We start from the raw sequence: 27823 nt of genomic DNA on the forward strand, positions 1-27823 counted from the left end.
AAGCAGACGTGTGTCCCAGAGCATCAAAGCCTTTGTGTTGTATAGTAGACATTCTCAGTACTGCTGTACATTTACTTTTGTCCAGGAGGAAATCAACATCAAATCAGAGGTACCTATAGTGTATTGTCTTCCATGGTGATGTCTCTTGCCTGCCCAATGAAGGGCCTGGGCTCGATGAAGGGCAACACATTTTTCCATTCAAATCATTTGTCTCCAACCATCTTTCTGGCACTCGGCCAGAACTATGAAGCATTGCACCTGTCTATCATCTGGTACCACTTCAGCCAGTTTTCCAGGAAGATTTTTGGGCACAGACCCTCTGCCTGCCATGAACCTATTGACCGTATGCTATTGGTCTTGATGCAGCAGGGGGACATCCATGCTTATTTTGCTATTTTATTTTATTATTTTGCTTACTTGGATTATTTCCAGTGGTGTTCTAGATGCTGGGAGGATCACTTCGGGGTTGTTTGGGAGCCCCTGTGTGAGGGTGCAAGTGCTGGGTGGTGTAGGAACTGATTCTATAGCAATTGTTGAGTGCTTGGAGTTGTATGCCTAATTATCTAACCTTCCTTAGTTACGGATGTTATTTGCTTTGACTTTCACCTTAAAGATACCTTCCTTGCATCTTTATACTTCGGTTTCTGGGCTTCCGGTCTAGCTTTATAGGTAGTTTGTGAACATCGTCTCAATCCACTAGTGTAGGTATAAATAATAACACCTTTTCAGACTGAGGTCCTTGTTAGCCTGGCCAAGAGCCAGTAATTTCCTTATCCTCCTGCAGACAGTGTCAACTGAGAGAATATACAGGGGCCTTGTGTGATTTTGGAAGTTTTCAGTGTGGGTTCAAAAGTGTCATTTCTCAACTGTGTGGATTTGTATTTTATCCTCCATGGTCATGTTGAAACCCCTCTGCCAGGGCTCCAGCCAAAGGTCCATGTAGGCCAGGTATCAGTGGAAAAGTGGTATTCTTACTGTTCTCTGGTCTAGTGACATATTGTGTACTGGGGTATAGGGCCGCCCACCAAACCAGACCCAAAGAACCATGCGAAAAAATGAGAACAGAGAGTTCTCCCTCCTCCTCACAGACACCCCCCGGATTTGCAGAGGAGGCTCCTTCTCACACCTGGTGGCCAAAGCTTGGAACAAACCTTCCCCTGCACCTCAGGACAGCCTCAACGCTTCAGCAATTCATTGAAGGACTCAAGACCTGGCTGTTTGAATGAACAGATCACCACAAAGTAGTTAGCAACTCCAGCGCCTTGAAACACTCCCAGGTGATTTGCCGCGCTTTATAAACCCTTGATTGATTGATTGATTGATTGATTTACCCATCTAACCCAGCGTCACCTGTGCATTACAATGCAGCTACACAAAAGTGCTATACAGATGAATTCAAGAGCAATATCACGAATCAACAAACTATCAATTTTCATTGAACAAAGAACTTAATCATATGAAAATTAAAATGTTAAGCCTGCCTGTGCATACAGCTACACTCTGTATAAACATTTAAAGTCTCTAATGCACAACATCAATACATCCAATTGACAAATACATATACAGAACACCTTTTTTACTTTATGCAATTATTTTTTTTATACCCAAAAATTGACCTAGTTTTTTCACATACATGAAAATTATCTTTTCATTTCTTGTAAATCCACAATCCTGTCGTTCCTTCCTGTTTCCAAATGACTTGCAATAAGGTGGTTACAGCAAAGACCTCAGAGTCTTAGAATTCCTGGGCCTTTTGCACAGTCTCCTATAGCTCAGTTTTTTGTTTCACAGTCTGTTTGAAAGGGCTCCTCCACAAACAAAAGTTGATGTTTTTTGTCCTCAAATACTTAAAGGCCTCTTCAGTACAGCGGAAATCGCAAGGAACAAAAAGAGCTAAAAGCAATTACAAATAGGTATACTTAACACTCCTGTTTCAAAATAACTAAAAGGTATTAGAGTCAGGAAGGTGCCAATAAAATCCAGTCACTGCAGAGAATGGTATGCTTCCAGATAACTGTTTCCCGAGTTAAAATATGTGAGCATGCCAGTGTCCAGGGCTATAACTCATTCCATGTGGATTCACCTATAAGAGGATATTGCCCCAAACGAAAAATGTGTTTTTATGAACTACTAGAACCATAACCATCAATCAATCAATGCATTTATAGAGCGAGCTACTCACCCGAGAGGGTCTCAAGGCGCTGGGGGGGGTGGGAGGGGGAGTTACTGCTGCTCGAAAAGCCATGTCTTGAGGAGCTTCCTGAAGGCGAGATGGTCTCGGGTAGTTCTTAGGTGTGCGAGGAGGGAGATCCATGCTTTGGCTACCAGGTAGGTAAATGATCTTCCTCCAGCGGTGGTTCTGCAGATCCGTGGGACAGTGGCGAGGGCGAGGCTGGCTGAGCGGAGCTGACGGGTGGGCGCGTAGAACGAGAGGAGGCTGTTGAGGTATTCGGGGCCCATGTTGTGGAGTGCTTTGTGTGCGTGGGTGAGGAGCCTGAAGGTGATCCTCTTGTTGACGGGGAGCCAGTGAAGGTGTCTCAGGTGGGCTGATATGTGGCTGTGGCTGTGGCGAGGGATGTCGAGGATGAGGCGTGTGGAGGCGTTCTGTATGCGTTGTAGATGTTTCTGAAGCTTTGTGGTGGTACCTGCGTATAGGGTTGTGACAAGGGCATGGGTAACTGTCTTTCTGGTTTCGGCGGGGATCCATCGGAATTTTTTTCGGAGCATGCGTAGGGTGTTGAAGCATGATGACGAGACGGCGTTGATTTGCTTGGTCATAGTGAGGAGGGGGTCCAGGATGAATCCGAGGTTGCGTGCGTGCTCCGAGGGGGTTGGTGCGGTGCCCAGCGCCGTTGGCCACCAGGAGTCGTCCCAGGCGGATGGGGATTATCCGAGGATGAAGACCTCCATCTTGTCTGAGTTCAGTTTTAGGCGGCTGAGCTTCATCCAATCCGCGACGTCTTTCATTCCTTCCTGTAGGTTGGTTTTGGCGGTGGTTGGGTCTTTGGTGAGGGAGCGTATCAGCTGGGTGTCGTCGGCGTAGGAGATGATGTTGATGTTGTGTTTGCGTGCGATGGCGGCGAGGGGGCTCATGTAGATATTGAAGAGGGTTGGGCTGAGCGAGGATCCTTGGGGTACGCCGCAGATGATCTCGGTGGGTTCTGAGCGAAAGGGAGGGAGGTGGACTCTCTCGGTTCTGTCGGAAAGGAATGAGATGATCCAGTCTAGGGCCTGTCCTAGGATTCCCGTGGTGAAAGGGTTATTAGGGTGCGATAGCACACGGTGTCGAAGGCAGCCGAGAGGTCCAGGAGGATGAGGGCGGTTGTTTCTCCGTTGTCCATCAGAGTCCTGATGTCGTCGGTGACTGCGATGAGGGCGGTTTCAGTGCTGTGGTTGGCTCGAAATCCAGATTGAGAAGGGTCGAGCGAGTTGTTAGCCTCGAGGAAGGCGGTCAGCTGTTTATTGACGGTCTTCTCGATGACCTTGGCCGGGAATGGGAGAAGAGAGATGGGGCGGAAGTTCTTCAGGTCTTTGTGATCAGCCGTGGGTTTTTTCAGGAGGGCGTTGACTTCCGCGTGTTTCCAGCTCTCGGGGAAAGTGGCTGATGCGAACGAGCTGTTGATGATGTTCCGGAGATGGGGAGCGATGACGGAGTCGGCTTTGTTGAAGATGTGATGGGGGCAAGGGTCCGAGGGGGAGCCGGAGTGGATGGTATTCATGATGCTTTTGGTCTCTTCTGAACTGATAGGGGTCCAGTAGCTGAGTGTAGTGGTGGGGGCTGCTGGTTCGGTAGTAGGGGGCGGGGTCTGAAGCTGTCGTGTAGATCTGCGATCTTTCGGTGGAAGAACGTAGTGAGGGAGTTGCAGAGTTCTTGTGAGGGTGTGATGTCGTTGGAGCTGGCGCTGGGGTTGGAGAGCTCTTTGACGATGTTGAAGAGTTCCTTGCTGTTGTGGGTGTTGTTGTCTAGTCGCTCTTTGAATGAAGTCCTTTTGGTGGAGCGGATCAGCTGGTGGTGTTTACGGGTGGCGATCTTAAGGGCTGTCATGTTTTCTGTGGTTCGTTCCCTGCGCCAGGTTTTTTCGAGGGTTCGGCAGGATTTCTTGGATTCCTTGAGGGCGTCCGTGAACCATGGGGGTTTCCTGATGCTGGTCCAGCTTGGGGGGCTTTTAAGTGGAACGAGGTTTTCGGCACAGTTGGTGATCCACTGTGTGAGGCTGTGGGCTGCGTTGTTGGCGTCAGTGATGTTGGCTGGTGGGTTTTGGCTCAGTGTTGAGAGGAGCTGCTCTGTGGAGATCTTGCTCCAGCATCTGCGGGGGATTTGTTGTGTGCGATGGTGGTGAGTCTCCCGTTTGAAGGTGAAGTAAACGCATCTGTGGTCGGTCCAGTGTAGCTCGGAGGAGTGGCTGAATGAGATGTGCTTGCTGGCGGAGAAGATGGGGTCGAGTGTGTGGCCAGCGGTGTGGGTGGGGGTGTTCACCAGTTGCTTGAGTCCGAGGTTGTCGAGCAGGGTGGTGGCGGTGTTGTTGTTTTTCTCCAGGTGGAAGTTCAGGTCCCCGAGGAGGATGTAGTCTGGTGAGGCTAGTGCGTGCGGGCTGATGAAATCTGTGATGGTTTCTCTGAATTGGGCACGTGGGCCCGGGGGTCTGTAGACGAGGGTTCCTCTGAGGGTGGTTCTGGGGTTGGTGTGGATCTGGAAGTGTACGTGTTCGGCGGCGAGGGGGGTGTCTCCGATGGTGATCGTGATGTTGATGGTGTTCGTGTAGATGATGGCGATTCCTCCTCCGGTTTGGTTGATGCGGTCCTTCCAGGCGATCTTGTAGCCGTCGGGGATGGCTATGGCGATGTCCGGAGCCGAGGAGGCGTTCATCCAGGTTTCGGTGATGAAGGCGACGTCTGGTGCTGTTGTGTCCAGGAGGTCCCATAGTTCGATGGCATGCTTGTGGACGGAGCGTGTGTTGAGGAGGATGCACTTGAGGTGGTTGTTGTTGCAAGGGCCGGTGGGTGGAATGTGTGCTTGCAAGCTTGGCAGGTGAAGGGTCCATGGGTTCGTTTAGGGCTGGCTTGGTAGCAGGTGGCCGTTCGTCCGGTGTTGAGGGCGTAGAGGGAGGCGGCGTCGTATATTAGTCGGGTGTTTTGAGTGCAGTGGGGGCCAGGGGTTCTGGTGCTGGGTGCGGTCCGGGCTTGCCTTTGGCGCGGCCGTCATAAGAAGAAAGAGGGGGAGGAGGGGTCAGCTGGGAGGGAGGGAGAGCCAATGGGAGCAGGGGGGGGCGGGACCGCAAGGGTGGCAGCGGCGGGAAACTAGCAAAGCGCTAGGACAGGAGGAGAATGGAGGAAATGGAAGAAAAAGAAACAAGAAAGAAGAAAACGGAAGAAAAAGAGACAAGAAAGGTGTGAATGGAAGAAAAAAGAAACAAGAAAGAAGAAAAAGAAACAAGAAAGGAGAAAATGGAAGAAAAGAAACAAGAAAGGAACGACAAAGGAGGAAAAACAGGAATCTACCTGGCAGGGGCCTGGGCAGGCGGAGCTGCAGCGCCGGGGAAGCGACCTACCCGAGGGTCGCCATAAAGGGCTTAAGCCTCTATTTATACATGCACACATCATGCCCATACAGATGATAACACTTAAGTCACCATGCCATTACCTCCGCGTATTGCCCGTACAGTGAAGAAGCACATGCATATATGTGACCAAATGCAAGAAAGACATTACTTGTTGTCCAACACAGCAAAATTTCAGTCACGAGGTAAAACAGGAGCCAAGTATGAATCAACAATATCTCCTGCCAAGAACAAAACTGGGGTATGGAAATCACAGTAAGCAGAAAATCCTGCCAACTAGTCCTCTTTAAGATGCAGATACAGGCACTAAGAGAAGCAGCAAAAAAGGAAACTATGGTATTCAATCCCATCCCAGTGCATAAGACTAACCTATACCGGTTGGGATAGCAACCTCTGCAAATCCTTTCACAAGGATAGGATTTTTATCCTTTCCTTGTGACGAGCAGAGGGGAGTGTAATGTGCACTCCCCTCAAAGCACATGTGTGTTTGCCCGGCCGTCACTGGCCGGCCAAACACACGTGCACAGGGCTCTCTCTCCAGCCCAGCAACTGTGTTGCTGGGCTGGAGAGAGCCTGCACAGGTTTCCAGTCTGCCTTAGAGCGCCCTGGCTGGGCGCTCCCAGCCAATTATTACGCTGCTTTAAGCAGCGTCAGGATTGGCCGCAGGGCAGGCTGGGAGCCTTTGCCTGTGACTGTGTGCAGCAGAGGAGCAGCACAGGAGTGGAGGTACTTTTTAAAATCTGATTTTAATTTTTTTTTTTATTAATTCCTGCACGCCGCCTCGCCCCCAGTAATCCCTGCGAGCCGCAACTGCTATTTGCCACTTTGTAGCATGCCCCAAGTTACTTTTGTGTCATTGGCGGACGCCCAGAATGATGGATAGTCAGGCCATTTAGGTAGTTCAAAAAGATCTGGAGAAGGGCCAATGCTTGTTCAGCTCTGTCGAGGTGGAGAAAAAGTTTACATAGCTGCCAGTATAGCTCCAGGGACAGAGAGCCCAGTTTTTTTTTAATTACCTTCCTCCTTTGAACAAAGTATCCTGCAGTCAAGCTGTGTGGCAGGGAAAATACCACAGTAGTATTTATGCATTTCATCATGTAACTCCTCAAACCTGCATGCATAATGAACCACTTCAGTACTGTTTACTTCTGGACACCTGACAAGATAGATATAGTCTTAGAAGGACTCCTTCATTCTTCCCTGTGCATCTGGAATCTGCAAGCTGTATGAAACATACATACTCAGTTGGATCCCAGAAGCGAGGCATACTTAAGGCGTGCTCACCAATGGCAATGTGATACAATTTGTGGGTAACCAAAAACTGAAAAAGGCACAGTTCAAAGTATGTGACGTTCAAAAAAAGTTGTCTGTGGACAGTACCTATTACAAGATTTGGGCAAGAGTACTGGACACACTGTTCCTGTCTGCAAGATCACTAGGTTCTTATAGTCCATAACTATGCATCCCTGAATCCTTATTACTGCAAATCTCTGCTTTGAGCACAAAACTGTCCCTGCAAACCACATTATGGAAGAAGCTATAGCACACTGAAATTGGTGCGAGAAGTTCTCGGGAAGGATAGATACCAACTTGTTATCCTGGTGTATTTTTCAGAGTAGAAAGAACCAGTCTAGAACAAGCTGGCCAGTTGGGCTGAATGACGCAAGGCCTTCAATCAGCACATAATTATCTAGAGTACTAAAACACTTCTGATGGGTTCTTTGGAATATTTGCTTGGTTGTGATCAAGAGCAGGGTCGTTTCTCTATGATGTTAAGTAACATGCCTTTGGATCAACAACACAGTTAAAAACCTGACTGAATGCTATTGAGATATTGATGTGGAGATGCAAAAGGCAGTCCACCTGGAAAAGGAGGAGGTTTCCCAAGACTCCTGATAAACAGCATCAATAGCGTATTATGCCAAACTGGAAAATGTAGTAGATTTCCCATGCTGAACAGCAACAAACTAAAACCTACATCTCACACAAAAGCGCCAAAAGATCCAGAGGAGGTCAGCAGCCATTGGCTTCTCTGGGAAAAAGTCTGAGCAGCAACTTGCTTATGACTGCTAAACTGTAGCTCCAACTTTAAGCACCATGATGGACAGAAAGAAAACCCTTTTCTTCCATCATGGTACAGCATTAGGAATGGGTGCTAGATATTGTAACAGAAGGGTTACAAGTTCAACTTGTGGAGTCCTACGCCAACTGTCCTACCCAGGGCACAAAGACTGCCTCTTTTACTCACTCTGATGTGGTTAGACTAGTTACTATATGAAAAAGGAATGTGTTCTTGCTGTTCTTTGTGAAAAAGAAGGGCCACACTAGACCCGAAGACAGCTGGCAAGTGGCTGAACCTGGAGCGGTTCAGAATGCAGGTATCAAGTCTACCCACAGCTCCAGCAAGGCAATTGTATGGTTGCCATTTGTTTGCTACATCTTACGCAAATGCCTTAGTCTGACTCCTGATCATCATTACTCCATACGTACATAATATACTTGCTTGCTACACAGTCACTCTTATCCATTGTAATCTGGACTGCCCATCTTGCCCACAGTGTTTTAACAGCTCTCACTGCTGATTCTTTTTTTGCTTCTTTGCCATCCCCATTGGCCTTGTTACCTACAGTTTGTTTTGCACCCTAGTCGTCAAGTACATTTATTACATTTGATCCTCATTGTCTGTGAGGACAGGAATGACCCAAGTGGAAATTAATCTGGTATCCCGATTTTATTTGACCTCTGCACCCACAGAATTCTGTGCGCTTCCTGTAGATCATGACCTAAAATTGACATTGAAGTCCAGAGCCTTGCTTTGAATGGATGAAGGGATATCAAAGGCATACCATTGGCTGGAAACAAGACTACAGTCTGTGACCTTGGCCAATTACAGTGAGTGGTGGCGGTGGCAGTGATCAGTAGCTGAATAGACCTTTTTACCTCTTTGTGGATAGGAGCATGATTTCAACAGGCCTGTTTAAGTAAAGTTCCATTTGCCTTCATGACTATATCTCCTGCTGGTATCTCGGTGTGAATGTCTAGTGGTGCATGTATGATGTATAGTAACAGGACCTTATTTTGTTTGTCTGCATGTATATTTGCTTTTATTAATGGATCCAGTTTTGGATTGCCCCATGTCTGACCTGGCACAAAATGGAGGTAGTGAAACAGTCCCAGAAAGTGGACGTAAATTGCCAGCACTCCTGAGAAGGAGAGTGTAACTCTAGAAACAGAAGTGTAACAGGATGGAGGTAGGACTACCTTCACAACTTCTGTGTGCCCTTTTTAACAAGGAATTGCTGATTAGTTCTTCCTCACCATGGCCAGCATTATAGCTTCCTGCGTGAGATGTTACTACCTGCTGAAGGTGTCATCGGGGCAGCATTGGGAGGTCAGTCAGCTGACCGCAGAGAGGAGAGGAGTTGCTTGAAAGCACTCAATCAGTGCAACAGCGCCCAATAGGACTCTTGTGCTTGATAATCCTCAGTGCACACCACATCAAGTAATTCCGTGGGCCGACATTGCAATATATTGAGTCTGAAGCTGAGCTTTAATTGTGATTTCTTCCATGTTTTCATTCTGTGAAAACCCCTCTAAGCCCCTTAGTGCATTGCTGTAGAGTTATTTACTCCATGTGTACCACATTAAGTTGTATAGTGATTAGAATTCTTAATGTTTTTTTCTATAAAGACAAGCATTGGGTTGATGTTACATAAATGTATCTGTTGTAGTCAGGTTTGGCCACTAAGTGGATCATTTCATTCTCAGATGATGTCTCGTCAAATATTCTTAGATTGCCCAGTTTTAATATATTTGATGATTTTAATATTCGCCTGGCTCATAGACCTAGTACTATAACTTCCCATCTTCTGATTTTTAGGACTAGATCAATTAGTGAATGGCCCTACGCATTTTGTGGGCCATACTCTTGATCCTACTTTTTCTCATCTTAAGGTTGAACCATTGTCCTGTTGCCGTGGACAGATCACTTTGCCATCCTGAAGAAGTTAGTGATTAAGAGCGCACTACTACACAGAAGAACAAGGGCACCCATAGCGATATTGAACGTCACTCGATCCTTCTGTGTTTAACCACTACCTCTCTAATAACATCCCAAGTTTGGAGGGTTCTATTGACTGCAGGATGCTGTAAGTCAATAGCTGAGTGGAATCTACAATGACCCTCTCCTTTCCGAAAACCATTGTTATTAAAGGTAGATCTTGTGTACCTCCCAGCTTCTTGCATGTAACTCCCAGCTTCTTGCACGTAAGAAAACCTGTAAGCATGCAAAGCGTACCTGGTACAGAAACTAGAACAGCTGACAAGTTAAAGTACCTGAAGCTCTGCAGCTCATCCATAAGGCATGCTGAAAAGCGTGTGCGCTTACTTCACTAATAAAACGAGCTGTGCCAAGAATCTGGCCAAAGAGTTATTTCAGATGGTCAAAGCCCTATCAAAGTCCTATCATATCCAGCTTGTATTGCTCCTTTAATGCCCCTATCCTCTGATAGATGTAATGAACTGGCTGATTTCTTTTTCAGCAAAGTAGCTAACATCTGTGCCTCATTTGATGCCCCTTTGGATGAGAGGTTCTTTTTGATGGGTGTGGAAGATATAGAAGTGGTAGAAGATGCATGTGTCTGTCCCATACTTGCAGTCATTGCCATTTATTGAACCTCAGAGTTTTGAGCCATTGTTGAATTCCATAAAATCAGGGTCACCATCTGACCTTGCTCCTTTGCAGATTCTTGGCCACAATTCACTGTCTCCTACCTAAGATCTTCTCAACATGACCTATTGAGATCTTCCATGACCCAAGCTTTGATCCCTGCCTTTTGGAAGTATGCTATAGTTGTGCCACTATTAAAAAAAAAAAAAAAAAAAACAACAACTTATCTCGATGCATCCAAGCCTGAAAACATTTATCCCATCTCACTCCATCCGGCCTTAACTAAGCTATTATTAAAGCATATTAATTCACACGTTTTGTCTCACTTGGAACTTCACAACTTTCTCCATGGCTTGCAATTTGGTTTTCGATCTTGCCATAGTGCTGAGACCGCATTGTTAGAAGTCACTGAACCTCTTAGAGTGACACTTGACTCTGTAGGCACAGCTGCTCTGATTCTTCTGGACCTCAGTGCAGCGTTTGGCACCATGTGCCACACCATCCTTCTCCATCTGCTGGTTGGCTGCAGTTTAGGGCCTTTTTTTTTTTTTTTTAACAGGATAGTACCTTTCAAGCGACCTCCAACTCCTTTTTCTCATTGCGCAAGATGCCTTTTGGTGTCCCTCCAGTGATCCTCCCTGAGTCCTGTGCTTTTCAGTGCTTATGTTCGACCCCTGGTAGACATTGTAGAAGCATTTGGCATTACTCTATTTTCCTATGCTGACAACACCAAATAATTTTTTCTTTGTCTTCTACAGAGGACGAAATAAGTACTGAGCTGAGGCCATGTCTAACTAGAGCGGCCCTTTGGATGAAAGACAATTGTTTAAAGCTGAATGACATTAAAACTGAGGTTCTGGTAGTAGGTAACCAACCTCTGCTCTGGGAAGCTGTCAGACTGTAGTCCCCAACCCTAAGCAGGATGTAAACGATCTGGGCTTCTGCTTGAACAGCAGACTCAGTATGGATTCCCAGATTAACAAGGTGTCTGGCACGTGTTTTGGGTTCCTTAAATTCCCGCATAAAATTCGGAGGATTCTCCCTGCTTCTGCTCAAAGAACAGCGATGCATACTTTAATAACTTTGTGTCTGGACTATGTAAACATGTTGTATTTGGGAATTTCAAAGTTCCTTTTGAATGGACTGCCAATTGTGCAGAACATCGTCAGACTTATTTGCCATGTTTCTCAGCATATTTCAGTTTCTGACCATTTGTGTGAGCATCATGGGCTGACCATTGAGAAATGGGTCAAGTTCAGAGCACTGTGTTTTATGCATAAGGCTATGGCTCAGAAGGCTATTTATTAACTAAACAGTCTGGTCACCCTTTATGTCCCTAAGCACCTGTTATATTCATGCAGCTTGGGCCTCCGTGCCATCACTTGGGTGAAATTGGCGAGGCAGGGGAGACCATTCTTTCTAATACCAAGGTGCCAAACTCTGGAATTCACTTCCCTGTGTAGTCCGAAGATGCAACCTCCCTTGAGATCTTTCGTAAGAAAGTGAACACCTGACTCTTTTACTCAGTTCTTGGTGTCTACTCTAACCTTTCTGTGTTAGTGCTGGGATGCCATCTGAGCAGCTATGCACTCTATAAATGTATTATATAAGAATTGTGGGAGCAGTGCCCTGGAGATCAATAAATTGTCTCTACTTGATTCAGTGTTATGGACATAGGAGAAAAACGTACATTGTTTTTCTATAGGATTGAGCAATCTCCATGTGAGGGTTCTACTCTGATGTAAGAAGAAATGGGTTTATCTGTGATTGGGACATAAATGGAGCATATCACTACTTGTGACTGTTGGATATTTATTTTGATGAAAACAAAGTCTTGCTTTGTATTAGACCATGTTTTATAATCCAGACTGGAAGACTTTTTGCTCCTTCTTTCCTCGCTGCTGGGCCAGATGCTTATTTCACACTACTTTTCCAGTCTCTTCTCAACTCAGCAACTTAAAATGGCAGTAGATGAGTTTCCGAAATTAAAGCTATGTCTAGCTTTTAGTGGTGAGATATGAGAGAACTCTCTTCTGCTTTAGAAAGCTGGTCGTACTGTCTACGTTCAGTGAGTTAATTCATTAATCCATTCTGTGGACTATCTCCCTTGCCATTCTCCCGCAACAGAAGAGGCAGCCTTTATGAATAAGAGTAGGGGGGACTTGCACCAGTCGAGTGATCCGTACAGTGTTGATCCTCAAATGTTGCAGTCTCAGCACTTATTCTAGGGATGTGAATATTAATGGAAAATGGAATTAAGGGGATAAAGAAGGAAAAATATCAAAAAACAAAACGCAACTATAATAACAGTAATGTTATTACCATTAAGTGTATCTGAAAACTTTAACAGGCGAGCTCTATCTGTAATCACCATCCCTATACCTGTGTTCTTGAAATAGCGCGAGAAGGAACCACTATGATGCTCGCTGTTATACTTTTGGAGTTGATCTGGATCAGTCTTGTTTAGAATGTCTGCGGTTCAGATCATCTCCATGTCATGCATTCAAAAAGATTTGGCCCCCATGTTAATGAAGTCATCAGTGTGAGGTTTCACTTCCAGTCGAATATTCCTGCTTGTTGTACGAGTTTGAGGTCAAAAGTTCTGATTCCATTTTTGTAGGTTCCTTTGAAGCTACAAAGCATTCCAGTTCCTTTGGTTCATGATAGTCTCAGGTATGACACTTAATTGTAATGAGCATCATAGCCGGTTCCAGAAGGCAAAATGTAATATCCCAATTACAGATATCTGCAGCTTGATAGGATTGTAAGAAATGTTACTACTGCTAGAAGTTAATGGTGTTTGTGGGCATCCTGCAAGTGAGATGTCTGGTATCTACAACCATCATTTAAGGTAAACAGAATGACGCATCTTCTTGGATTTCTAGAAAATATGAAACTCTGTTGACAGACGGGGGCATTAGTAGGTACCACGCCATAATTTAGCGTCTTACCTGGGGTATCCAATGATATCGGATTTGAAAAACATGATTACTTTTATACTGCTGTATTGAAGGCAACTTTCACCAATTGTCCTGCTTTAAATCCTTCTAAATATGATATTGGTAATGGTGGTGTTTGAGTATACAGTGAGGTTTTCATACTGCATCTGTATTGATGTCCTTGTTTTACCCCAATAAGAAATGAGTGAGTCCCATACAGATTGGGAAATCTATAATGCAGATTCGGAAATTAAATTATTTACTTTTCTCTTTATCATGAGTCTTGTGGTGAATCATTAGTGTCGTATTGCTATACTTGTAAATGTTTTCTGAATTACTAACATACTGGAAAATGCCTACATCATGTACCCTGTAATATCCATGCATTAGTTTTTATCACAGTAATGTATAGATTCTTGGTTAAAAAGTAGTGATGCACATATCGGTAAGCCAAGTAGGGCCTCCAACAACAAACAGAGTCAGTACATTATAGAATATGTTTTACTGTCTCGTTTCCTTAATTGCAGCTTAGAAATTGTTGATTTTCCCAGGTCTCCGAGTCTGTTGACTGAATCGTATTTAAAATGTTTAGTGTTCTGTATGTACTTCAGTGGAAGTGTTCGTCATCATCCATGCTCCTCCTCCATTATGACCAATAAGATTTTGTTGTGTTTTTCAGCCTTTAACAAATGGAACGAGCAATGGAATCATTACAACGGGACCAGAAGAAACATCTGACAAAAAGACTGATTAACCTATTTTGTGAACAATTTGATCACCACCCAAATAGGAAGAATGCCAGTTATGTTAGCGGTGCCCCTACATAAGATAACAAGGAGCTCACTCATGAATAGAGATTGGAGAAGATAATGACGAGAATTTATTTATTGTACAGTTGAAACTCATTCCATGTCTGTTTATTTCCTCTAATTCCTCTAATAAATTATTGCAGAGAATTTTACCAAAATACTAATGGCGGGCATGCTGATCTTCTACTTATTAATTCTTGAATATTATTTTTTTTTAAAGTATTGTAAAAAGGTAAATATATTGCTTGTTTGTTAAATTTGAAATAGAGATGTTGTAATGATAGGCTTCAAATTTTGATTGATTTGGATATACCAATGAAGAATATTATGCATACTTCTACCTTTTTTTTTCTTTCTGGGATTGGTTAGGTTCTACTCAAAACCAACATGTATATTCCTGAGCACCCAAGGACTACCTAGTATAGGGGGCTAGTGACTAATTAAACTTAAATGATCAGAGTTTAAATGATCAGAGATTTAGTCACGAAGTGCTTCTGGAGGGACAGCCTACCAACCTTTATTAGCACGTTGTCGGCCTATGCATTTCAATGCTGCAGCTAATAAATGATACACAAACTCAGTAAAATGAATTAACTTTTTCAAAATTTTGTCTTGTTTCATTGTAGGCAAATTCATGTAAAAGCAAACTGCGCTCCTAGATCAAATTGCACTTGTCCAACAATCATCGCTCACTAGCCTAAAATACATTATACAACTTGGCACAGTTTTCCCCTATGCTACAAACATATTTAAGGAACCAGAATTCATGAGGCCCTTAATCAGTGCTTTCAGATTAACTTTGCAACATACAACCTTGAAATGGGGAAAACATGCTGCTTTATAAGAAATCACTTTTTATCATGCTTGTTTTTTAGCATTGTTTAACCAGTCGAATTCTTTTGTTGCAGCCGAGATTCAAAATATCAACAGGTTTGTGAGTTGTCAGCCTTTGACACATCTTTCTTTTTACCTGCCAGCACTTAGAAATAACTCACACACTTGTACGCACTGGGCCTGATTATGAGTTTAATTGTCTGCCCTCCGTATTACGATGCAGGCGGTTGCATAAGCCACAAGACTGCTGCAGTCCTGTTGGCATCGCAAGCCTGTTGCAAACCGTCATGTTGGTTGGGAAATTTTAGCTACCATAGGGTTTCGCAGGCATGGGGACCACCGTCTAGATTACAAAGTGCCTTCCCGTCGACCCTACTGTGGCAGTGGGCACCACCAGCCTTGAGCTGGTAGAATAGGGGGAAATGGGATGTTTGCACCCCCCAGTCCCTTCTTTTCACTTCGATCCCGGATGTGGACCCCTTCTTCCAGGGCTCCCCTATCACATTATGAAGTCGACCCCCGAAAACGGACAGGTAAAACAGTGTACGTACCAGTTGCATTTCCTGCCATTAACTAGAATGGACATGTATGGTCCATTCTTAAACAGTGGCATTGGAGCATGTTTAAAATATTTTTCCACGTGTCATGCATATGTGTATTCTTTTACACATTTACACACCTGCATCGACACCTATGTAATAAAACTATACATTGTTTACCTGTCCATATCCTCCACCGGGCCACCACCCTCATCAACACTGCCACTGAGTATGCGGTAACATCATAATACGGCGGCTATTGGAACGCCACCGCGGCAGACCTTCTGAGCCCGCCACTTCAGCGGTCCGGCAGTCCGGCAGCACCTAAATCACTATAAAAATATGTAGTGACACCTCAGGATCACCTGCTCTCTGAACTGCAGGAAAGTTCTTCACAAGGTATTTGCTAATGTGTGTGCCTTATACTTATAGGATAATTTTCTGTATGTTCTCTATGTGAAGAACTTCATATTTATATAGTTTGAGAATAGAAGTTGCTGGCCATTATGTTCTTCCCTCTTCTCCCCTTTTAAAACAACCTCCTTGTAGACAACATACTGCAATCCTAAAGAAACATATTAAGGGAAAATAATTTTTTCCATTTTGGTTTAAGTTATATTTACCCCTGAGGCTGTAGGAATATATTCTCTCTGCTCTGCCACTCAGGCTGACCCACGCCTATGGAAAGGTCTAAGAAATGGCTTCTGTCCGGGGAATTCAGGAACCAGCACTTCTGTCAGCCTACAACTCTCAGTACACTCCAATGCCAGCTGCCTGTCTCCTGAACTGACTCTTGCCAACTGACGTCTCTTGTCTGGTGGCCACCTATAGCCTCCTTACTATGCTGAACAAAGGTCTAGACGTGACAGTGTTGTTTCCAAAATCAAAACAGGCAGTTGTCCTGGATCCATTTGTTTTAAGCGGTAATGCACTTATTCTACTTAATGTTATAATGTACAAAAGCATCAATTTATGTACCAAAAAAGTAAATAATTTAACTTGGTCATAGTGCATTTTTTATATTTGCTGAATATTGGAACCAGAACGCAGGAGCTGTCAGGACACAAATTGTGTTGATGTGGAAGCAAATGATCGATGAGCCTATAAAGAAATAAGTCGTATGTATCCTACACTCGCTCTCAACACATATTAAACTAATTAAATGGTAAGCTGTTGCTCATTTCTACCTAACATAGGTCCAATATGCCTCACCGATTTGTATAACCTGGGTATAGTTAAATGTATTTTTTTTTTTTCACCAAAAGAAAATATTTGGGGGGGGGGGGGGGTCTTACCCCGTTCTTGCTCTCGGGTGGGTTGGTCTTCCTGGAATTGGTAGAGGTCACCCTGGCTCCATTTCCTGGCCCACTGCCAACACCAGCGCCAGTCCTGGCTTCAATTCCTCCATCTTACCTGGCTGATCTGGTGCAGGTTATGGTGTTCACCCAGGCCATGTTGGTGCTGTGTTTTGCTCCCTTCTTTTCCCAGGTACACCTTTGGAGCCCATGAAACCTTTGGGCCTCCCGACTGGACAACCATGGCAGTCTCTTCAGTAAGCTGACCAGAGGCAACTCTCCACCTCTTCGTGTATTCAGAAATGCAAATAGAGGTTGATGAGGATAGCCAGGTATAAAGGAGTGACTAAGTGTCATCCTTTGTCTAAGGACACATATTACCAATTTGTGGAATACATCTTTGGTACAGATTCTGAACATCCAGATGTCGGACATCATTGACCATGATGTTGATGACAGTAGTGAGGCAGCCATTTATGCTGCAGATTCAGAATGCCAGCGTGCGTAATACGTCCTAGGAGTTAGTTTAATTCCTCTCTGAGGCCACAGAGATGAAGATAAAATAGAAGTGTATATGAAATTCCCTTATGTCAACAAATAATACATTTCATTACATTTGTTAAACTAACATATATTATATATATTATGGGCAAAACGAAGCCTACCAACATACATACCTTTTGGCAAATCACTTGGTTTCATCATTGACACCAATTTCTCGCTCAATCAACACACTGCCATAAAAGCAAAGATTGCCTGGTTCCTGCTCTCTCATCTAAAGAAAGTCAAATAATTTCTTCGAGAAAACAACTTCAGAACTGGTATCTGTTGAAGCCTTTATGCTCTCGCATCTGAATGGTGGTAATGCCCTACTTGGTGGACTCCCATTTTCCACTAATGCGCCCAATAGAGGCATCCTACACATGCAGCACTTCTCATCCAGGGTCTGAAGAAATGTGATCACTTAACCCCACCCAAAGGGAATTCCACTTCCTCCTTTTTCTAGCCTGCAGCATCTCAAAACTAGCTGCATCATTTACATGGCCATCACCACCAACGCCTCCACATATCTTGCAGACAACTTCACCATGTCTGGTACTTCTCTGCAATTCCAATGCTGCTCCAATTTAGGGAAGAGTTGAAGACTTACCTATTTAAAGAACACTACATTACAATATATTAACTGTCCTCAACTCAGCTTCTTCTGTTACTCACAACTTGATTTGCCTTTGATCGTGTCAAGCACTTTGTTGCCTTTTGGCTAAGTTCAGGCTATAGATATACCATGCACATCCATACGCTAAATTCATTTGCATTTGCTAGTTGTATTATTATAATCTAGCTTTATTCTACAGGAATTTGGGGTATAATAAATCCCCCATTATCATGTGTTTCTGTGTTGTGTGTACTGATCAGGAAGTCTGAAATGGATAGGTTCCTAATATTCAATGGAAGAGATCTGGCAGGACTGGTGAGCTTCAAACACTTTGGCCCTTATTAAGAACATGGCGGTCTGGACCGCCACGCCGGTGGTCATTACGGTTATATTCTGAACGTGGCTGAAACACCACAGTGGAAACACCGCCACCGTCAGTCTCCCGCCACCAGGCAGCCTGGTGGTGGTGGGGTTTCCGATCCGCCAGGGCAGTGCTGCAGGCAGCGCTGCCCTCTGGATAATGAGTCACATTCCACCACCCTTTCCCTGGCTGTTTACATCACCAGGGAAAGGCTGGTGGAATGAGTGAATCGGGCCCCCCTGGGGGCCCCTGCACTTCCCAGGCACTTGGTATGGGCAGTGCACCCGCCGCATTGCCACATTGGCGCTGGCTCAATTTGGAGCTGGCGTCAATGTTCAGGCCCTGTTTCCAGCTGGGCCGGCGTGAAGATCATTATGTGGCCGGTGTGGGGTTCTTTACGCTGGCGGTCTTCTGTCGACCGTCAGCACAGATCTCGGCGGGTTACCCCGCCAAGATCATAATGAGCACCTTTGTTTCCCAAAGTATGTAGCCCAATGTGAGAGACAGAGCCAAGGCTATTCCCAAATCTCAGGTGACTAAGGAAATCTAGCGGAGTGTACTCATACTAAACAGGACAGCATCTGTGGAAGTATCTCTCTTAAATCACAAACTTGGCAATTACTTCTGCTAACCTGACATATCCTCTCAAACAATACTTTCCCAAGATGAAGTTGTGTTGTGAAAGAAATATAATCAGGGACACTGTTTTTCTGTTAACTATTAATTTCCAGCATGATCCATCATCATCTGTATAATTATGTAAAACTGCCAAAATATGTGTCACATTGCATTGTATAACTTGTCTTTTCTTGATGCTTAAATTAGTCATCTGTGTCCCATAATCTAGTATACTATAGATCCAGTGCTCTTAATACTATTTAACTGAACTCTCAATGTCAGGGTGGTGCTGGGAGTAGGTGAGCAAAGGGGCAGATGAGGTCTGTCTGAGGGAGCAGCAAATGCTCCCTCCTGCTTGTAAAAAAAATCAGGAAACAAGGCTTGGCTGCTGCTGCAAATAAAACCCCATGGTCGATACTCAGGATCAATGAGAGAAAAATTAGACTAAAAAATTCCACCAAGAATTCTACCAAAGGCACTCACTCAATCTTTCCAAAGTATTACATTTATTCAGTAAATACAGTTAATATTACAGTAGTAATGTAAATACCTCCTGTCATCAGTGAAATAGTATGCTCACAGCACATAAATTGCCTAAAGAAATAATGCGTAAGCCATTCAATAGAGCATAGCCAAACCTTTAGACTGAGCTACAGATTGCTCCATACAACAAGACTAAAGTGTGAGTGTTGCCAATAAATTTGATCTTCTTGTAGGGTTATGAACAATTCATGTAGACAGAACTAAAAATATTTGTGACACATTCAGTACATAACATTCTGTCAGCAACAGGAACCAGCATCAATAATATTACGTGAACCTGAAAACATTTTCGTTGTTTTCCGTCCGGGCACTTTCATCTTTCTAAAATACAAGTATATGACACTATGATTCTCTGTGTGGGCATTCTTTACATTCACATACATTTTCACAAGATAGAAATTAACAACTTTGAAATATATTTTATTTAAACATTTCTTGCACATACTTCAGGCTGCAATGAAGCACAGCATGAAATATAACAATATGAGATTATTTGCATTTCTGCTTAAACAAGCTGCAGACTTTGTCCTTGTAAATGTTGCATCTGTTAGCCAAAGAAAGATGCAACAGACCTGCAAACCAAGCAGTTTCAAATAATTCACAATATTTTTCAATTTTACTGAGAAAACAAACTTGGGCGCATTTATTTGTTGTGCACATTTAAGGACTACTGAGATAGCAACTACAAAATAATGTCATACTGTTTTAATTTTTTAATTATCTTTCTCATTAGCGCCAACTTAAATCATGTCTGGTGTTCCATCCAGGAAAATCTTGGGAACACAGGCCCATTTATGGTCAGACAGAAGAGAATCCTGCACTGTAATTCGTGCTTGATGGATTCCTAGTCATGCCCATGTGACCCATGTAGTCCATATGGTTAACCAATATCAGGCTGCTGCATGCTGCAACAGAGCCCGCCCACAGGCTCACAGAAATAGAAAAGCACAGTGAGTGGAGCTGTATTGGGATGTTTTTAGCCAAACAACAAATATATGGCTCGAGAAAGTGAGATTGTGAACCTGCTGGTAAGTCCTGCATCCTGAGAGGAGTGTATCTCAGGGGGTCGTGGCTTCTGTGTGTTTGCTGACTTCCCGATCCGAACGGATGTAGCTTGATGGAGTACAGGCTCTTGTCAGATCCTTTCCAAAATAAAAAGGAATTGTGCTGTGGGCTCTCTGACCCAATTTTGTGAAGCCCATCCTGCAAGTAGAACTCCTGTAGCGTTTGTGGATCTACCCCCCCTTTAAATGGTTTTCCATTTACATCACAAGTTGTGTGTAAAATGGTCTGCTCTCGTGTGGTGCCTCAAAATAAGTGAGTTTCTGATGGAGACTTCTAACTGCACCTTCTTTAATGTGTAATTTCCCCAGGCATCAGACTGGATCTAGAAACGTCTAGCAATTACTTTGCATTTGAGCAGGTGGCGTTGTGAGGCTCCATGTTGGAATCATCCCAATCCAGATGTGACTTCAGGGCATGTTGACATTGGTTGCTTTCTTCCTTGCTTACTAACGTGGGATCCAAAGCTTCTCAAATTCTCCCATTGTCAAATAATTTTCTCTCTCAAATGTCTATGTGTAGATATGCCTCCCTCTAAGATTACAGGATTTAAGCATGTTGTGATAGTATTAGTAGTGAGAAACATCAGTTGCTGTCCTTCACAGAACTCATTGAATATTATTCAAAATTTGTTGATAAATAGGCTGATAAAACTGAATGTTTGAGAATTCTTATGAGGAAAGGGTGTAATTTTGTGTGGGGAGAAGAACAACAGAAATAGTTTGAAAATATCAAAAATGAAATTCATGATGCTTGCTGTTAGCACTCTTTCATCCCTATTTAAAGCCTGTGCTTATACTGTTGATACAATTGTTACAGGTATTGGTGCAATTCTCCTGCAGTTTCTTGGCATAAGGAAAGAAGAGTAGCTGTTGCCCCAAGGATGCTAACCAACTCTGTACAGAACTGTTTGGTTATTGAATGAGAACCCTAGCAGCTGCCTGGGGTGCAGAGTATTTTAGAACCTATTATTGTTGGGAACTAAATTTGTGCTGCAACCAGACTATAAACCCTTGGTAAGGATTTTACTCCCTGTAGTGCTGCTGAAGGGTCAGCCAGGTTAACAAGGTTAGCAGCTAGATTACAAGAGTATTGTTACGTTAATGAACATATTTAATGATGGAGAAATTGTTAAGCATTGTTTCAGTCGATTGGCATTTGGTGAATGGCCCGCTGTGTTTGCAAAAGAGAGAGTTTGCGCTGTGGTGTTGGTGAATGATGCTGTGACCTGGGGTGCTAGTGCTATCAGGCTGCGAAGTGGGAAAAGGAGATGCAAGCAGATTCTACATTACAGGAGATGAAGCACTTTATTCAGTCTACAGTGAGGCCTTATGTTACGATTTTGGATGAAATGATGGTGAACAGTGAGATGTTGGTGATGAGGGGTAAAAAATGTGTTCCACCTATCAGTTTACGTTCCTAGTTAATTGGATTGGCTCATGAAGGGCATTTAGGACAGACTAGAACTAAGAAAAGACTAATGTTAGAGCTATGGTGGTCCGGCATGGATGATCAAGTCACAGTGTGGGTTGAGAAAATCAGGGTCTATAGAGAGGGTGAGAAGACGCTGAGAGTAGGGGGTACAATCTGAAATGGGACACCTTAGTGATCCAAGTAAACAATGACACACTTTGTGTTTGGATTTTATTGGGCCTATGAATGGACTCAGGAATAATTTGAGATTTGCTTTGATGGTCATGGATGTCCGGACTAATTGGCTGATTGTGAAGTTTGTGCAGGAGGTTCCCACTCGCTCAACTATTGATCTACTAAAAACACTTTTATTCAAGAAGGTGCTTCCTCTATGATCATACTAGACAATGGTACTCAGTTGACATCCTATGAGATGCAGGTCATTTTAGGGTCTTGTGGGATTAAGCATATTCACACCTCTTTATACAATCCACAGGTAATGCAATTGGAGGGAAGGCCAATAGATTAGTCAAGGGTATATTTCAGATGGCTGTTGTAGATTGTCAAGATGTTGAGAAAATGATGTTGGATATGATGTGGGCGAATCGTACCACAGAGCATGATGATAGTCAAAAACCTGCATTTGGGATGATGAGAGGTAGGATTCTGGGTACAAAGTTTGTTTTGGCATAGGTGAAGGAGTGGGTGATGCATGGTAGGAGAAGAGAGAGGTTGATGGAAGAAGATCCGGGTTGCATCAGGAAAAGTGATTGGATTAAGGTTGAGTCAGGTCGAATTAGAAGCGGTCTTACTAATTTTAAAGGACTTTGCAGGGTTTAAAGATTTGCTTCATTATTTTGTTGTTCTTGAGAATGGTGAGAATTGGAATCACAGAAGAGGGGCACTTTACCTAAGGGATGGTGAGTGTCGAGTTGGAAATGAGAAACAGGTGGGGTTGAAGATGCAGTTTCCCTGGGTGGTAGAGATTCTGGCTACTCGCTACAACATCTGAAATGACATAGTTTATGACAGCATTTGGTATGGTGGGGACTCACATGTGTTGGCCAATCCTTTTGCATGGGCACCAGCAATTAAGGAGCACACTGAGTCTTGAAGGACTAGTATATTTATGTTTGATGGCATGTGTAGCTGCAGATACACATGCTGTCCATATGTCGCCATCTAGTGTTGGGCTAGGAGTGTTACAAGTTGTTTTTCTATGAAGAAGCTTTTTTCGAGTCATGAGATCAAGTGACTCCACCTCTCTGTGATAGTGCACATGGGCATTGAGTCCTTTGTTAGATTGTTTTCTTTCCCCTATCGGGTTCGGACGTGTTCCCTCTCACTCCGGTTAGTTTTCGGTTCGGTACTAGCTGAACTTCTCTTTCCTTTTCCTCAACGACTGTATCGTTTTCGAACATGTTTCTGACTACACTTGATCCGATTGTAGCATTGGGATCGATTAAACACCCTTTCGGGCGCCTGCACCCTTATCGGGCCTACTGTGTCACTGGCTCATGGATCGGACTCCATTTCGATTATGTCCTCAGTGCCATGCTAAGTTCCCCTATGCCGATCAACATTTGGTGTGCAACCTCTGCCTTTCTTCTGATCACAAAGAAGGGACCTGCGAGGTGTGTTGGTTCTTTTGATCAAAGAAGACCTTGTGGGATCGAAGAGCAAGGCGGTTAGAGATGGCGTAGAAGTCCATGGAACAAACGCCCAACATCTTTCGTGAGGAACAGGCACAGACTGCAGTCTCCATCCAAGACTCTGACTCCGTCTGAAATTCAGATGAGGACAGCCACATACTCCCTGTGGCACAGTACGTGAGTACGCCAGCCCCTTCCCATCAGAAACAAACTAAAACATCACAGAAGGCCTTGGGTCTACCACTGCTTGCTGGCCATGGTTCGACCCAAAAACAACAGATCATCGACCGACCCTCAGGTTCGGTGCCGAAAAAGGCCAAGACTCACTCCCACGAACAGACTGTCACACCTGTTTCGGCATCCAGTTGAAAGATGGAGGCTTCCACTCCGGAACCGAGAGGGCTTCATACCACATCGGAGCCAAAACATTCACGCTCCTCTTCGGAGTCGAAACATCAAGGCCCTTCTTTGGAGCCGAAAAAACGTTCCCCTACCGATCAGACCACTTTTTCAGCCCCTACAAATGCATGCTGCCACCAAGTTTTCAGACAATTCATTAGTGGGCAGCAAACAGGCTTTATCTTCACAACAGGAAGCAGATGAAACAGCCAATAGACCCATTCTTGAGGTCATGGACCAAAAACAAAGGAGGATTCAAATGCAGAAAGGCACTGGAAAGATTATTGCCTCTCCTCCTCCAATTACAAAGAGGAAACTAGCATTCCAAGAAAGCTTGGAAACTGGCCCTTCACCGGCTAAGATCTTTAAACACAAAGAGAAGCCAAAGACTGTATAGCTTTCTCCACTGCATTTGCCTTATTTTCCCTCTTCTCTACCACCTCATACTCCACCTCCACCAACTTCACCCACACAATCTCATGCTTCTTCACATGGGGACTATATGGGTGATAGTATTTACAACATGGATCCATGGGATATGTATGACTCTGACCCAGTCCCATCCAATGATCCTGATTTGTATCCCACAAGACCGTCTCAACCTGAGGATACCACAGCCTATAATCAGGTCATTTCCAGAGCAGCCACCTATCACAATGTGCAGATGCACTCTGAGCCAATAGAAGAGGATTTACTATTTAACACCCTTTCCTCAAATCACAAACAATATCATTGTTTGCCAATGTTACCGGGTATGTGAAAACATGCCAATGACATTTACAAAGAACCATTAAAGGCTAGGGTATTAACACCTACTGTAGACAAAAATTATAAAGTGGCACCAACTGATCTAGTCTTTATTTCACCACAATTGGCACCAGATTCCATCATGGTCAGTGCAGCTAGGAAACAGGGAAATAGCCAGTCCACAGGGAATGCTCCTCCCCCTGATAAAGAGAGCTGCAAATTCGATGCAGCAGGCAAAAGAGTAGCAACTCAGGCTGCAAATCAGTGGAGAATTGCTAACTCCCAAGCTCTTTTAGCCAGGTATGATAGGGCACATTGGGACGAGATGCAGGAGTTTCTTCAATACCTCCCAAAGGAACACCAGAAAAGAGCACTACAAGTAGTGGAAGAAGGACAAGCCATTGCTAATAATCAGATCCGATCAGCACTAGACGCGGCTGATACGGCAGCTAGGGGAATAAATACTAGCATCACCATTAGAAGACATGCTTGGTTGAGGTCCTCAGGCTTTAAGCTTGAAATACAATAAGCCATCCTTAACATGACTTTTAATAAACTGCCACATTTGGACCTGAGGTGGTAACAACCATTGACAAATTAAAAAAGGACTGTGAAACAGCAAAGGCCATGGGAGCCCTTTACACAACACCTTTTCGGGGCTCATTACGTGAACCTCAATTTAGAGGAGGGTTTAAGCCACAAACTTCAGAGGCCTCTACGTCCCAACAAAAACAGGGAGAAAAATACTATCCCAGGGGATCTTTCAGGGGCTCTTATAGAGGACACACTTTCAGTTCTAGAGGCAAATCTGCTGCCCCAGGACGTGCCTCCACCTCATCAAAGCATTGACTTTCCCTGCATCCCCACACAGCGTATATCTCTGGGAGGAAGACTGCAATAGTTCCACCCTCACTGGCAACAAATTACAACAGATCAATGGGTACTGTCAATTATCCGCAATGGTTTTTGCCTAGAACTTATCTCCACCCTACCAAACATTCCTCCCTGTTCACACAGGCTTTCTCTCGAACACATTGCTCTGTTAAAACAAGAGGTCGAATCTCTTCTACTCAAAGGTGCAATAGAGATGGTTCCCATCAGTCAACAGGGGACAGGGGTATATTCTCTTTACTTCCTCTTACCAAAAAAGGATGGCACTCTCAGACCAATTCTCGATCTCAGACCTCTAAATCAATATATCCTGTCAGAGCATTTCCACGTGGTTACTCTACAGGATGTCATTACCTTGTTACAAAAACAAGACTACATGACAGCATTAGATCTAAAGATGCTTATTTCCACATTTCTATACATCCAGCACACCGCGAGTACTTAAGGTTTGTGATAGCAGGTAAGCACTATCAATTCAAAGTACTACCATTTGGAGTAACAACAGCACTAAGCGTATTCACAAAAAGTCTAGCAGTAGTTGCAGCATACCTCAGAAGACAGTACATACATGTCTTCTAATATCTGGACGACTGGCTAATAAAAGCCAGCACCATTCGAAACTGTCAACAGCACACAAAATACACAATAGATACCCTACACAAATTAGGGTTCACAGTCAATTACCAGAAATCCTACCTTCAGCCAGCACAACTTCAACCATATGTAGGAGCAATTCTGAACACTCAGTCAGCATTAGCCAACCCAAATCCACAACAAATCGAAGCATTTCACACTCTCATATCACAATTACAAGTCAATTAAACCTACACAGTAAGGTTTGTCATGAGGCTATTGGGAATGATGGCATCATGCATAGCAATAGTGCCCAATCTCTAAACATGAGACCACTGCAACAGTGTCTCTCACAACAATGGTCTCAGAAACAGGGGCAACTACAGGATCTAGTGTTGTTGGACCGCTAAACCTACAAACCCCTGCAATGGTGGAATCAAACCAACTTATCAAAAGGGTGGCCATTTCAAGACCCTGTGAACAGACCATAATCACCACAGATGCATCAATGACAGGTTGGTGAGCCCATCTCAACAAACCTACAATACAGGGGGAATGTGACTCAATCCAGCAAATTTACCACATAAACCACTTGGAATTGCTGGCAGTGTTCTTAGCAATCAAAGCATTCCAACCACAAATCATACACAAAAGAGTCTTAATATTGACAGACAACATGACAATGATGTATTAGCTGCAAAAACAGGGGGGACGCACTCATCCCAATTCACAATTACATTCACCTGCTTGCGGAATACATCCCAGGGATACACAACCAGCTAGCTGACCTCTTAAGCAGTACGCAGCAACAAATACACGAATGGGAGATTTATCTACAAGTCATTCAATATTACTTTCACATGTGGGGAACACCAAACATAGACCTTTTCGCAACAAACGAAAACGCAAAATGCCAAAACTTTACATCCAGATACCCACACCCTCAATCCAAGGGTAATGCTCTATGGATCAATTGGTCAGGGATATTTCCTTATGCTTTTCCCCCTCTCCCGTTAATTCCATTTCTGGTCAACAAAATCCGTCACACTTCCTTCACTATGATATAGCTCCCACCTGGGCCCATCAACACTGGTACACAACACTATTGGATCTGTCTGTACTACCACATCACAAGCTCCCAAACAGACCAGACCTATTGACTCAAAACAAGGGTCAGATCAGGCATCCTATTCTCAGTATACTCCACTTGGCGATTTGGCTCCTGAGGTCATAGAATTTGGATACCTACAGCTTCCATCAGAATGTATGGACATTCTAAAACAAGCACGTAAACCTACAATCCGGGAGTGCTACGCAAATAAATGGAAACGTTTTGTATATTACTGCCAACCTAAAAACATTGATCCACTTAAAGCATCAGAACAGGATATTGTATGTTATTCACTTCATTTACAGAAAACAAATCTTGCATATTCATCTATTAAAATGTATTTAACAGCAATACCAGTCTACCTTCAAAACAGACAACATACCTCTCTGTTTAGAATTCCTGTCATAAAAGCTTTTATGGAAGACCTTAAAAGAGTTATTCCACCTACAGCTCTACCAGCTCCAGCATTGAATCTTAACATTGTACTCACAAGGCTTATGGGTCCACCATTTGAACCCATGCACTCTTGCGCTTTTCAATTTCTCTCATGGAAGGTTGCTTTTCTGGTAGCAATTACTTCTTTAAGAAGAGTAAGTGAAATCCAAGCATTCACTTTAGAAGAACCCTTCTTCCAAGTACACAAACACAAAATAG

At 43.8% G+C, this 27823-nt stretch overlaps 1 protein-coding gene across 1 annotated transcript in view; it reads left to right on the top strand.

Moving 5' to 3' along the window:
• Positions 1 to 14580, top strand: part of C1_1H18orf32 (chromosome 1_1 C18orf32 homolog) — a 30449-nt gene extending 15869 nt beyond the window's left edge. The window contains exon 3 of the mRNA XM_069219189.1: positions 13846 to 14580. Within this exon, the coding sequence (XP_069075290.1) occupies positions 13846 to 13920 (75 nt within the window). The 3' untranslated portion in view covers positions 13921 to 14580. The remainder of the gene's footprint in view (positions 1 to 13845) is intronic.
• The last annotated feature ends 13243 nt before the right edge of the window (positions 14581 to 27823 follow it).

Source organism: Pleurodeles waltl, chromosome 1_1 (genome assembly GCF_031143425.1).
Source record: "Pleurodeles waltl isolate 20211129_DDA chromosome 1_1, aPleWal1.hap1.20221129, whole genome shotgun sequence".
Taxonomy (NCBI): domain Eukaryota; kingdom Metazoa; phylum Chordata; class Amphibia; order Caudata; family Salamandridae; genus Pleurodeles; species Pleurodeles waltl.